The 12,827-nt window shown below is 39.3% G+C and overlaps 1 protein-coding gene across 5 annotated transcripts in view; it reads left to right on the top strand.

The window, feature by feature from the left end:
- The window catches only part of SLC38A1 (solute carrier family 38 member 1), an 86,909-nt gene that overhangs the window by 50,025 nt on the left and 24,057 nt on the right, over positions 1–12,827 (top strand). For all 5 annotated transcript variants that reach the window (XM_021922241.2, XM_017945823.3, XM_009180569.4 and 2 more), the window contains 3 exons: positions 10,535–10,608; positions 12,043–12,135; positions 12,426–12,507. In XM_021922241.2, coding sequence (XP_021777933.2) covers positions 10,535–10,608; positions 12,043–12,135; positions 12,426–12,507 — 249 coding nt within the window. The remainder of the gene's footprint in view (positions 1–10,534; positions 10,609–12,042; positions 12,136–12,425; positions 12,508–12,827) is intronic.

Below are 12,827 nucleotides of genomic sequence, written 5' to 3'. Positions count from 1 at the left end.
AATTGGAAAACTGCTCCTTTGTGGGCCAGTTAGTTTTGCTTTGTTCTCTGGCCACAGACTTTACCTTATGTCAGGCACATGATATCAAAGATCTACATCTATATCAGGGGTCAGCAAGGGACAGCCTGCAGACCAAAGTCACCCGCAGCCTCCTTTTGTGTGGCTGGCTAGGTAAGATTGATGACTTTAAATTTTATAAAGGACTTTAAAAAAGAAAAGATAGTTATAAAGTGTACATTGTTCCATCAGATCTTTATAACAACCCTGTTAATCACCCCCATTTTATAGATAAAGAAACTGAAACCGCCTTTGCAAAATCATAACTGAGGAAATTATGACAGTGAAAGAAATCAGACCTAACCGACTCTATCTTGCTTTAACCCTTAAGCTGTCCCTGTTCATTCCTGGGCATAGGCCGAACTAACTTTGGGAAGGAATTCAGTTCATGGCTTGACTCTGAAACAAAATTGGTAACAGCCCTTTTCCAAAAAGACCCCCCTCTTGCCTGGGGTCCAGTCTGCCTTTGCAGGACTAACAAATTAACTACATGGTTAGAAATTACAGTTTAGGAGTCATGCAGCCTCTGGCTCCAAGAGTCTGAACCGCCCCAAATTGCTTCTGGGGGTAACATCACTATTGTGAAACCTAAGCTCAGTGCTTGAGAGATTTTGCAGAGCTGTGCTCAGTGGATCAGCTGACACCACCCAGACTGGTAATCCGGCCCAACCAGTTCTGCCACCGCACCTAGGAACAGAAGACAGCAAGAAAATTTCCCTTCAACCCCCTATGATTTCACATCCAACCTAACCAATCATCACTCCCCACTTCCCAAGCCCCTAGCCGCCAAATTATCTTTAAGAACTCTGATCTGCGAATGCTCTGGGAGACTGATTTGAGTAACAATAAAACTCCAGTCTCCCGCACAGCCGGCTCTGTGTGAATTACTCTTTCTCCATTGCAATTCCCCTCTCTCGATAAATTGGTTCTGTCTAGGCAGCGGCCAAGGTGAACCCATTGGGCGATTACAAAACTAAAATTAACAGAGAGGCTGAGTAACTTGCCCAAGATGACTGATATCTGTGGGGAGAAGAGCAACAAGTCTATTGGGTGCTCCTCTTAAGCCTCCTGTTTCTCCTTAAATGTGCTTTGTTACCACAAAAGCAGAAAGGGAAAATATGAACGAAGCCCCCAATCCACCTTTCTACTGGAACAAAAGTCCCATCGAGAACAGTATATTCCTTTATTTCAAGTCACATGGGGTTTTTCTGTCACTCAAGAGTTAACGTCTTTAGAGTATGATAAAGAGTAAGGATTTAGGTTTGAGGAGAAGGGAAACGACTTGTCCTTGTGGAATGGGAAAAGAGGAACGAGGACACATCAAAAGTGTCAAGAGTTATAAATGGAGCACCCACAAAACCCACAACTCTCTACCCACTGTAGGTTAAAAACAGGAAGTGGTGGTGGTACATGGCTCTCTTTCTTACTGGTACAACATCCTCATTTAAGCTCAGAGCTCTCTTTAACTTTTTTACAAAGAACCAACTAAACTAAAATTCTATTTTTACCAGCATACTTCTTTTAGATTCCTCTTTCTTTTTAGGATTATAGTAGATACTATTTGAATTGGCCATCAGCAATGCATATTTCTTTTTCTAGACAAAACAAAATACCTAACTGACAGTGAGGTTAGTTTAAGAGAAGCTTTGCGCCACAAAACTTAGATTTACCTACAAGGAGAGAAATGGAATGAACTGTACAAATAATTGGTCTCCACCTGTTTCCTGCCTGGCCTTTTAAAACCACCCATTTAATTCCCTAATCTAATTTGTAAGCATTATACACGATCACATGCTACAAGGTCACTGTGTGCTGGTCTTCTGACCCTCAGAATTTTGAAATTTGATCAGAATTTAGTGACTAAGAAGTCCACTTTGGGACTGAATAATTATAGTTTCTACTCTTTTCTGCAAGTGTTTTGTGATCTCCTTAATCAAACAGGGACTATATTAATGATCTTGGGACTTAACCAAATGCAACTCTCCCCTAAAAACGGGTTAAAATAATAATACGATCACTTGAAAAGTTCTTTATATTTTTATTGTAAAACTAAGATAATCATTAAACCATTTTGAAAATGCATAAAATAAATGAAATAAAGTATAAAGAAATCACTCAAAGTCTCTCTGTTCAGGGTGTTCAGGCTCACCTTAGACAAGCTCTATTAACATTTCAACGTATTTCATTCTAAGATTTTTGTTTTGTGCTTAGGTCTTATTTTTTACAGTGTTATTCCTCTCTGGATGTTTGACTTTAACAGACAATGCAACATGATGGGTGGGGACTTTGGAGTCATACTACCAGGGTTTGAGTGCTCTGACACTAGCTGTGTGACCTTAGACAAAATATGTAACCTCCCTGGTTACCTTATTTACCTTATCTGTAAAATAAGGATAGTAATAGTACTACTCATAAGTGAAGCATTTTAAAAAGTGCATAGAATGGGCCTGACATATAGTGAATACCCCAACATTTGATATTATTAATGATCAGTAAAGTGTTTTATTAATTATATTGAACACCTTAAGGTAAATTAAAGAGCTTGACAAAACCCATTTTCATATAAAAGATCCTTTTGAATTTTTCAAACTATTTAACATTTTCATATGAATTTAGGGACTCAGAACACCTTGTCCCTCTCTCTTCGCTTTTGGGCCTGCCTCTTTCCTTCTGAGCTCTCATTAAACAAAAGATTTTTTTTTTTTTTTTTGAGATGGTGTCTCACTCTGTCACCCAAGCTGCAGTGCAGTGACATGATCTCAGCTCACTGCAACCTCCGCCTCCCAGGTTCACGCCATTCTCCTGCCTCAGCCTCCCAAGTAGCTGGGACTACAGGCACAGGCCGCCAAACCCGGCTCATTTTTTGCATTTTAGTAGATACGTAGATACGGGGTTTCACCATGTTATCCAAGCTGGTTGCGAACTCCTGAGCTCAGGCAATCCACCTGCCTTGGCCTCCCAAAGTTCTGGAATTACAGGTGTGAGCCACCACGCCCAGCCAGGATTCTTCTTCTGTGTCTCTTTCCTCACCCCTTAAGTCTCCCATTGGCATTGCTTCCCTGGGCCAGAAACCACTATTCCTATCCTTGAGCCTCACTGAGAGCCTCTGGTCCCTCACTTAAACCTTCTACTCATGCCCTACTTCCTGTTTCCACTGGCTGGCTGTCACACTGGCCTGGAAAACCCCTGAAGCTGAGCTTTCCAACCGCATAGACAGGGCGACACCAAATTCTTGGTCTCCATTCTCAGTTGGGTCCTCCCCACTGTCCAACCCCTCCATCATTTTCAGCTAGTGTTCTAGTCTCTTCAACAGTGTTTTCAAATCTTTATACAGGTATTTCCCCTAGAATAACTGGGGGTGGGATGGAGAAGCAGGGAGAGTTGGTGGAGTTGAAAGATGAACAGGAAAGTGCAGGGTGAAGATGCAGGAGGGTTGAGACCCTTGAGAAAGGTAGACAGGAAGTAAGAGGTAGAAGAGGGTGAGGGAGAGGCCAGCAACAGCAGAGAGGAGTGGAGAAAGATAGTTAAACTAGCCCAGAACTGATGCATTTCCTATGGTTTGTCTAAGTTCCTTGTCCTGGATTCTAAATTTTTCCTTGTAAATACTCCGCCTCAACCAGCAGCATGTCTGAAAGTTTTGGATTGAGGGCTGTGGGTTAATAGAAGACAGTGATAGATCAAAGGAGGACTAGTAATAAAGACCACTTTTACCCCAGCTCAAGGAGTTTTTATATGTACTAGCCTGCTTGTTTAATTGAGGATAGTAAAAGTTTTATGCTTCTAGCTGAATTTAGAAGAGGAAGAATTACATATTTTAGTAAGCCTCAGATCCCTTTTGGAAGGAGTGAAACATGGGGGAGGGGAGGTTGAAAATAATATTTAAATATATTTCCTGCTGAAGCAAATAATGCTTGAGGTGGGCGGATCACCTGAGGTCAGGAGTTCGAGATCATCCTGGCCAATATGGTGAAACCCATCTCTACTAAAAAAATACAAAAATTAGCCGGGTGTGGTGGCACGTACCTGTAATCCCAGCTACTCAGGAGACTGAGGAAGAATTGCTTGAACCTGGGAGGCAGAGGTTGCAGTGAGCCAATATTGCACCACTGCACTCCAGCCTGGGTGACAGAGCGAGACTCTGTCTCAAGGGGGGAAAAAAAAAAGTAATGCTTGAGGAAGTCAGCCAAACGAAGTAGACGAGACCTTACTTTTCATACTGGAAGCTAGTCAGCATTGCACAGCAATGAGAATGATTCAGCTGTAAGTGATTTCTTCACTGCCACCTTACCTGGGTAGCCGTGGGGTCTGTGTTTACAGGTAACTGAGCTGCAGTGTTGGCACAGCACCTCACCACAGACAGTGTGGCAGATGATGCACACAGCACAGTGGACTGAGAAACAGAAAGAACTGGGATGTATACGCCACATGGCCAGAACTCAGCGCTGTCAGCCTTGCTGCTTCCAGGGAGGTCCATGGACCAGTAGCAGCAGCAGCCTCTGGCAGCTTGTTAGAAATGCTGAATCTCAGGTCCTGACCCATGACTTGATCCATTTTAACAAGATCCTAATTCGCACACACGTTAAAGTTTGAGAATAGCTGCTTTCAACTTTGCAAGGGAGAGTCATGCTAGGAAGGGCTGCTGGTAACAGTTCCCTCTTCTTTGAGGGAGGAATGGGTCCTGGAGGAGTTGAAAGCACTCAGCTGCACAGCAGCCCCAAACACCCCCATCCTGAGCTATTTCTGGATCTGAAGCAGTGACGGCTGCTTTACCTCCACCCCTACCAAAGGCTCTGATGCTGTGTTGGGAGGATGTCATATGATTTGTTGCTGTGTAGCTAGGCTTTTAAAATACAGTCTTGTCTCCCTTAAAGTGTCCTGAGGTTGGTTTTTGTTTGTTGGTTGGTTTTTTGTTTGTTTGTTTGTTTGGGGATATACTTTATATACAATAAAATTCCCCAATTTAAAGGGTGAGATTTGTTAAGTTTACCCAAATACAGTTGTGAAATCACCACCACAATCACGGTATAAAACATTTCAATCACATTAAATGTTTTGGTTTTATTTGTTGTCATAGCTTTCCACTTTATTAGCACGTGGTACTTTTAAATATGAAAATACTAACAACATTATTCATACGATCTTTGGGTAAATTATGGAAGACCAAGTAATTACAATTCTGTTAATATGATTCAAAACATTGATAAATAACATTTTTTCAATAGATGTTTAGATGTTCGTTGTTTAAAAGATGAGTCAAAATTTTCTTGCAGCAAAAAGAGTAAATACATCTAGGACCACTGTCAGAAATCTTTTTCTTTTTTTCCTCATGCCACTTTGTCTAAGACACTATCAGAAATCTTTTTAAAAATCATAGAAAGCAAGAGTATCCCCAGAGGATTAGAAATAGGCTAATTTAATCCCAACTTTCAAAAATGGCAAAAAGTAGATGCCAAGAAATAGTGTAGAGAAAATTATTAAATGGCTTGTTTATGTGCAACGACTGAAGAAAAGATTGCTCTGTAGAGACCAACAGAGTTTTTCTAAATAGTCACTAAACTAATATCATCTTTTGAGATAAGGTGAGCTAAGTAGATCACAGAACTATCTTAATAGAGGGAGACTTGATTTTAGTTAAGATATTTGGCATAGTCTCACATAACTTGCCAATGAGGTTCTAATGTTTGTAAATTCACTGATTCTCAGTGAAGACTCTGTTATGTGTGTGTTTGATGTTGAATGTAAATAGGTAAATAGGTGAATTAAACTGTCATGGTCTGTCTTACAGTCTAGTGATGGAGACACATAATAACACAATAAAATAAAAAGATTACTCTGGCTGCTGGGTGGAAGATGGATGTGAGGAGACAAGTAAAGGAAGACAAGTAAAGATGATCACAGTTATCCAGAAATTAAAGATGATGGCTCACACTAGAGTGGAGGTGCGAACAAAATGCCTGTGGCTTTGGGATAAATTTTGGAGGTAGAAATGATAGGGCACTTGCCAATGACTAGATATAAAGGATGAGGGAATGGGTGAGAGATAAGGTCGACTTCCAGGCTTCAAGCAGTTGACTGGACAATGGGCCATTTCCAGATGGTCTTGTTCTATTCAAAGTTGATGCCAGTGACTTGGATGAAGGTACACTTAAGATATAAAGTTAGATGCAGTGATTAATATATAAGTAAAAAGGATCAACAATTTAAGAAGAGATCATGAGACTTGAAAGATAAAATGTAACGGAAACAAATATAGGTCTTGCACTTAGCTTCAAAAACAAACAAAAAAAGTACACAAGATAGAATTAGGAAGACAGTCTAGTAGCATTCACACCAGAAGCTCAAAAAGAATGAAAAGTGTGTGGTTGCCATAAAAATGAATTCCAAAATAGATCATCTTGAAAGAAGAAAGATGTCCGACTCGAAGAATTTAAAAATCCTATCATGCTTTGCACTGTTTGGACCAAATCTGATGTTATAGCATTGTGTCCATCTCAGCACATAGCCTTTAAAAAGGATGGTTGAGGAACTGGACCATCGCTGAGATGTAAACAGCCCAAACACATCATCACAAGATGAACAGTTCAAAGAATTAAAGATGTTTGAGTTAAAGAGCACAATCTTAAAATGAGCACCCTCAGGACTGTTAGGTAGGAGAGGTGTTAAATTTCAAGTAGATTCAAATAGGTCCAGAAGGTAAAATGAGGACCCAAGGATAGAAGCAGCAACAGTGATTTCAGCTGAGCCTCAGTTCCAGGCACAGAACTTTTCAGAAACAGAGTGGGTTGCATAATACGTCTCCTTTTAAAAGACACTTTGTAGACCTGGATGCCTGTGTGTTGGCATGGAGTATAAGGGTTTCCTGTCCTGGGTGAAAACGCTGTGCCAGACTAGGTCCTCTCTGAAAGTCTCTCCCTGCTTTAGGAGTCTAAAATTCTAAGTTTCTTCTCAGGAGACTCAAAAATCTACTAGAATGTCCTGCACCACATCTTTCATAATGTTGCTGACACAAAGACTCTTGAAGGTTCCTGACCACATTCTTCGCAATTCTAACTGTCTTGCCACCCCTTCCCCATGACCCATGTACAGTTACATGCTCTAGATCTTCCCCTCAAAGATGAACATAAGTCTGAAATATCAACACCTTGGCAGCCCTATTATCAATCACTGAGCTGTAGTCCCCATGTAAGTACACCTTTTTCAGCAACTGATTTTTGTCCCAGCCATATTAATACTTGTGGTCGGTGGTTAACAATGTTGAAGCTTAAATTACATCCAGATGAAATTTTTAAAAGGAATCACTTGTGTTCCTCTATGTTAGCACAGGAATCTCAGCATGTGTTTCTCTTCCAGGATACCATAATTATATGTACAGATATCTACCTGGACAATTAGGGGCATAATCATGCTCTAAACAGAAGTGTTCAAACAAGTCAATACGTTCTGTCCAGTTATTCCTCTTTCGTCTTTCTCTTAGGTGTCATGGTTTCTGTGTCTCAAGACATCTATGATTTGATTTTTCTAACCCTTTCTAGGATCTATTAGAGTCAACTAGACAATATAGTCCTTCTTTCTAAGAATCTGAACAAGGAGGCAAACTTTCTAAATTTTAATCCTATTAATGCCAGATTCTGGTATAGGCTAAAGTATTCTTAGAATTTTACTTTAACACTTTGCCTCTTAGTGATCTGATAGAAAAGGGGGTTTTGCTTTATAGTAGTTTTCAGTCTTTGAAGAGAAGATCTACATTTGGGAAAGGACTAAGAAGAGAGTCTTTGCAGATCAGACAGTTAAAGGCAAAACTGTCAGACTCTGAGTACTCTGAGGTGCAATGTTATGTCTCTTAAACATGGGAGGGGGTTGTTTGCATCACTGTGGGAGCACCTCATTCTGTTGTGTTTAAGTGGGGTGAGGAAGATAAGTGAACACTACTAAACTCTTCCCTAATCAATACTTTTCTCCCACTTGAAAAGGGGGTATAGCAGTTTATGGTGCTTAAAGGGCCAGATGCCACAAGCATCATCTACAAAGAGATTCAACACATAGATTGTGTTAAGACACAGCCATGTGCAAGAACCATGTGGTTGCCGGGGCTACTGACTGAGGGAACACAGCAAATGTTTCCTTAGAATGTTTCTTTTGCTAATAAATATGGAGTTCTCCAGGGTGAGGGCCTTTTGTAAATCATTAGGTAAATATTCATAACTATCCCCTCCTGCTAGGCACATAGATAGTTCCTACAAGGTCATACTCTTTATACATTAGCCTTGGGCCCATGGGAAAATCCCTTTGGTCACCTTTGATCCCAGCAGAGTAGACCCAATAGGGCACATGGTCACTCTCGAATAGCATCTGGCTCATCCTAAGATGTCACTCATTTTATCCCTGCTAGGAAGCCTGCGCTCTTCTGTGCCACACGGAAATCCTCTAGGGCCTGTCACATGTTCATGTAGAAGTGGCTACTTAGTGTTGTGTCCCTGAAAACACAAATGAACTCTGCAAGAAACCCAAAGCTTGCTTCTTTGACATAAATATTGCTTATCTTACTTGATGGAAAAAAAAAATCATGCCACAATTAGGTCCTGTATCTTACTCTGTGACAGAGCATATCAAATCCTGTTCCATTATGTATCTCAGAACTACTGGGTTGGTTAATAAATGCTTGCTCTCCATTTCTCACATCCCTCAACCTGAAGAGATAATAAGTGACCTACCCTCTTAATCAGTGTATTAGTCAATTTTCATGCTCCTGATAAAGACTTTCCTGAGACTGGGTAATTTATAAAGAAAAAGAAGTTTAACAGACTCACAGTTCCACGTGGCTGGGCAGGCCTCACAATTATGGCAGAAGGCTAACGGCACATCTTACTTGCCCACAGATGAGAGAGAATTGAGAGACAAGCAAAAGGGGTTTCCCCTTATTAAAAAAAACCATCAGATCTTGTGAAGCTTATTCACTACCACAAGAACAGTATGGGGGAACTGCCCCGATGATTCAATCATCTTCCACCGGGAAATATGGGAGCTACAATTCAAGATGAGATTTGGGTGGGGACACAGCCAAACCTATCAATCAGCCTCCTCACTCAAGGATTTTAGGGAAGTAAGTCCAGATCTGAATGCACTTCCTTACCAATCATATATTAACTTAAATTCCCCTTTATTGGCAGATCAGCTGGGCCTTTACCCAAAGTGTTAGGTCTTTTATTCTTTCTCCTAGTGTTTGTTTTGCCTCTGCTGAGCTCTGCCCCTCATTTGCTTGCTGGCCAGTTTCTGGCAGTTCATCTGTTCTGCTGCTGACCATTCTGTACACCCGGTTTATCTCCTCATGGCTGCCTCCTATGTGGGAGAAACAAAACACAGTAGGATCATAGACAGCTGAGGAGCAGTCATTCTGCCTGGGGCCAGGGAAGGCGACTGAGGGGTTGGCATATGAGCTGGGGCCTAGAGCAGCCTTCAACAGGTGTGCTGGGAGGGGGAAGGGCCAGGTGGAAGCAGCCCACGCAGAGCGAACGGCGTGATGTGCCAAGTGCCTCTCAACAGCACTTGGTGGAAAAATAATTGCTTTTAATGACTCAAACGTAGAGTCAATTGCAGTAATGTATTGTTCTAGGGATATATTTTCCCGCATCAGGAAGTGAGTGGTTTCATTTGGGGACTGGATTTTTTTTCTTCTTTTTTAATAAATAGGCTTTATTTTCAATTATCATGTCTGTTTTAACCAAATGTTTCAGAAATCATCTATATAATCTCCCACATCAAGCACTTTTTCTTGAGAAGAGTTTGATAATGAGCCAGATGTACTAAAACAAAAACATGAGTTCATCATTCAAAAAAGTCTTTTCATTATACTTGATTGTCAAATTTTCCCACTAGTTAGCAAGGGGTGCTTATTCATCTAAGAGGAACCAGGTGCAAAAAAAGTAAATTACATTATTAGCCCAATATATAGATGTTAAAATAGCCATGAAGTAATAGATGAACAGAACCCTAGACATCATTTGGCTTGTATCTTTATATTATGGGCAAGGAATCCAGAGATGGGAAATGTTAAGCAAGTTGCCCAAAGTCAGGTGGTCATTCTCCTAAGGTCACTGCCAGCCTTTCCCTTTGCTCCTCCCACCCCCCATTCTCACACTTTCTCACCCGGATGTAACAGAGAGTGCAACATAGACTACACAAGCTTTCTTTCATAATGTTGTTTTAAAGTCATCTCAACTGAAATGCTCCCAGAGAGCTGTTTGGGCTTTGAATTACATGAATAATTTGAACTGTTACTCAGATTCTAATGAGCACTTCTTTATTTGGTAGGACATTTTTATTGAGGATTTTAAAACAGGGATGACTAATAGGTTCCAAAATTTGGATACTATTAACAAATTGTGTTAACCATACAAATAAATATTTGCCCTTCTAAACTGTAATGTCAGAATATATTCTTTTCTAGTTATTACAACAAGATTTATTTTCTTTGCCTTAGGGTTCTTTTGACTTCAGTGACATTGCTGTCTATATATTCAATAAACCTCCTACTGATCTGTTCAAAAGAAACAGGTAAGCTGAGGACATGTTTGATTTTGTTAAAACCAGGGTAAATTATTTTTATGGTGACATTATGGAGCAAATGATCTTCTCTCTCTGTACAGCAATTTGATTATTAAAAAGAACGACTACTTTGACCTAGAATGATTAGAAGACCTATGGGAGTATTTATCTAGACAAACAGTTGCAGCAAAATATAAATTAAATTGTCATGGACAATGAGGAAATAATGTTGTCACTTAAAAAGTGAACCCTCAATTATATACCTGTTTTTCTAGTTTAAAATGACTTCATTTTAAAAGCTTCAGTTTTTCCTTAGGTCTTTATAAATCCAGAACAAAGATTCCATGTTTTTATATTATAGCTTCCAAGGTTTTAAAAGTAAGCAGACCTTTCATTCTCTTGTGCATATTCCAAGCAGAAAATTTTACTCCTGAGGCAATGTGGGAGTGAGCAAGCTATGAAGAGACTTCAAGTACTCTGGGCAGTGTAATACCTGAAGTGTTTATTTTCTATTTCTGGGACACTGAATTATGTTTGTAATTCTTTGACTTTTACATTAGCTAAAACCACACTGGCCAGCTATTATTATATATACATGACTCCATTTAACTGGAACATTTTATAATAAATTGAGGAGCTAACCATTGTCTAGTTTAAACACCAGTCTTATGAGAAATTAAACAAAGGTTTAATTATAGCCTGCCCCATATTGCTCTCCATGAACCTTTTGAAAATGTGAACTCAACAGTTATAAAGAAATAAAACACTTTTTAAAAAGCGAATACTTTAGAATTTTAGTATTTATTGAGATGAGCTAGTTGAACATTTTCAAATTTTGCTACAGACAAATTATGCTTTTGACAGATTAGTCTTCCACTCTCTTTTATGAGTTGCACGTATTTGAACTGCATTTTATGAATGATTAGATTTTGTATGTAATGGTTATTAAAATGTGTCTAAGCTTGTTATTACATTTAGAACACGGAGGCATTGATGGGATGTTATTAAGATAATTCCTTATTAGCCTAATCAGTCATTAATTCAAAAGGAATCTTTTGTTTCAACTACTAGGATCTTTTTAAATCAAATATGTGTTTTAATGGTATGTACCAGACCTGAAGACAAAGATCACAGAAGGAATTTCCCCTTTGTAAGGTAGAGGTAGTTAAAAATAAGCCTTATGACCTAATAGGTTAATTGTAATGCTCTGGTAGCCAACTTGAAAAAGGAGAAATGATGGTTGCGTCTCACATTTTAAAATGTCAAGAGTTTGTTTTGTAATGAGGATACCTTAAACCCTGCAAAGCCAAAATGACTATTTGTGTGAGTTTGAGAAAGGCACACAGTAACTTGGGGAACTGTCAGTAGAATGACAAAATCTTGACTATTTTAACTTTCTGAACCCTGTCATTTCTTGTGTTCTCAAATTTGATTTTTAAATAGGCTGCATGGTATATGAAAAGCTGGGGGAACAAGTCTTTGGCACCACTGGGAAGTTCGTAATCTTTGGAGCCACCTCTCTACAGAACACTGGAGGTAAAAAGAACATGCTTTTGTATACATAACTTGAAACTAATTCTGGTGGCTAAGCGGCCGCATGAATTTTAACAGAATTCAAGCAGTTATCATCCTCATTGCTAAAATGGCACAGGGAAAGTAAAGCAGACAGCAGTCACTTATTTAAAGCCACAAATCCTGCTAGAGTAGCTGAAGTTGCCTTTGTGTCTTATTGACGGTTGGTCTAAGAATGGGTTGATAACTTTTTATATAGCTTGCAACGTAAGCCTTCGTATCTTCTTTCTAAAAATGTTCTCATTTTCCTTCAGCAATGCTGAGCTACCTCTTCATCGTAAAAAATGAACTACCCTCTGCCATAAAGTTTCTCATGGGAAAGGAAGAGACATTTTCGTAAGTTATAGACCATTTTTTAAATGATATAACTAAAATGTTTTTAATTTAAATACGGACAAATCAAAATTCTTGCTTTATGAATATTGCAGAAAGTTTTTCCTAGGCTGGTTTTTGTTTGTTTGTTGTTTCAACAATAAATTTCTTTGGGGCTACATAAATGAAAAAAGTAGGAGATTCTTTTGAATATGAACATTTGAAAAGTAGATTTGTCTGTCATGCTGTGAGTGGTAGATACTGCATTTTCCCAAGAGCTTGAAATCTATATCTAGTTTCGGTGAAATAGAACAGATATGGAATATTTTTAACACAAAAGTGGA

The sequence above is a fragment of the Papio anubis genome, chromosome 9 (genome assembly GCF_008728515.1).
Source record: "Papio anubis isolate 15944 chromosome 9, Panubis1.0, whole genome shotgun sequence".
Lineage (NCBI taxonomy): Eukaryota > Metazoa > Chordata > Mammalia > Primates > Cercopithecidae > Papio > Papio anubis.
Note: the sequence above shows the minus strand (reverse complement) of the source record. Positions and strands in the feature narration are given on the sequence as shown.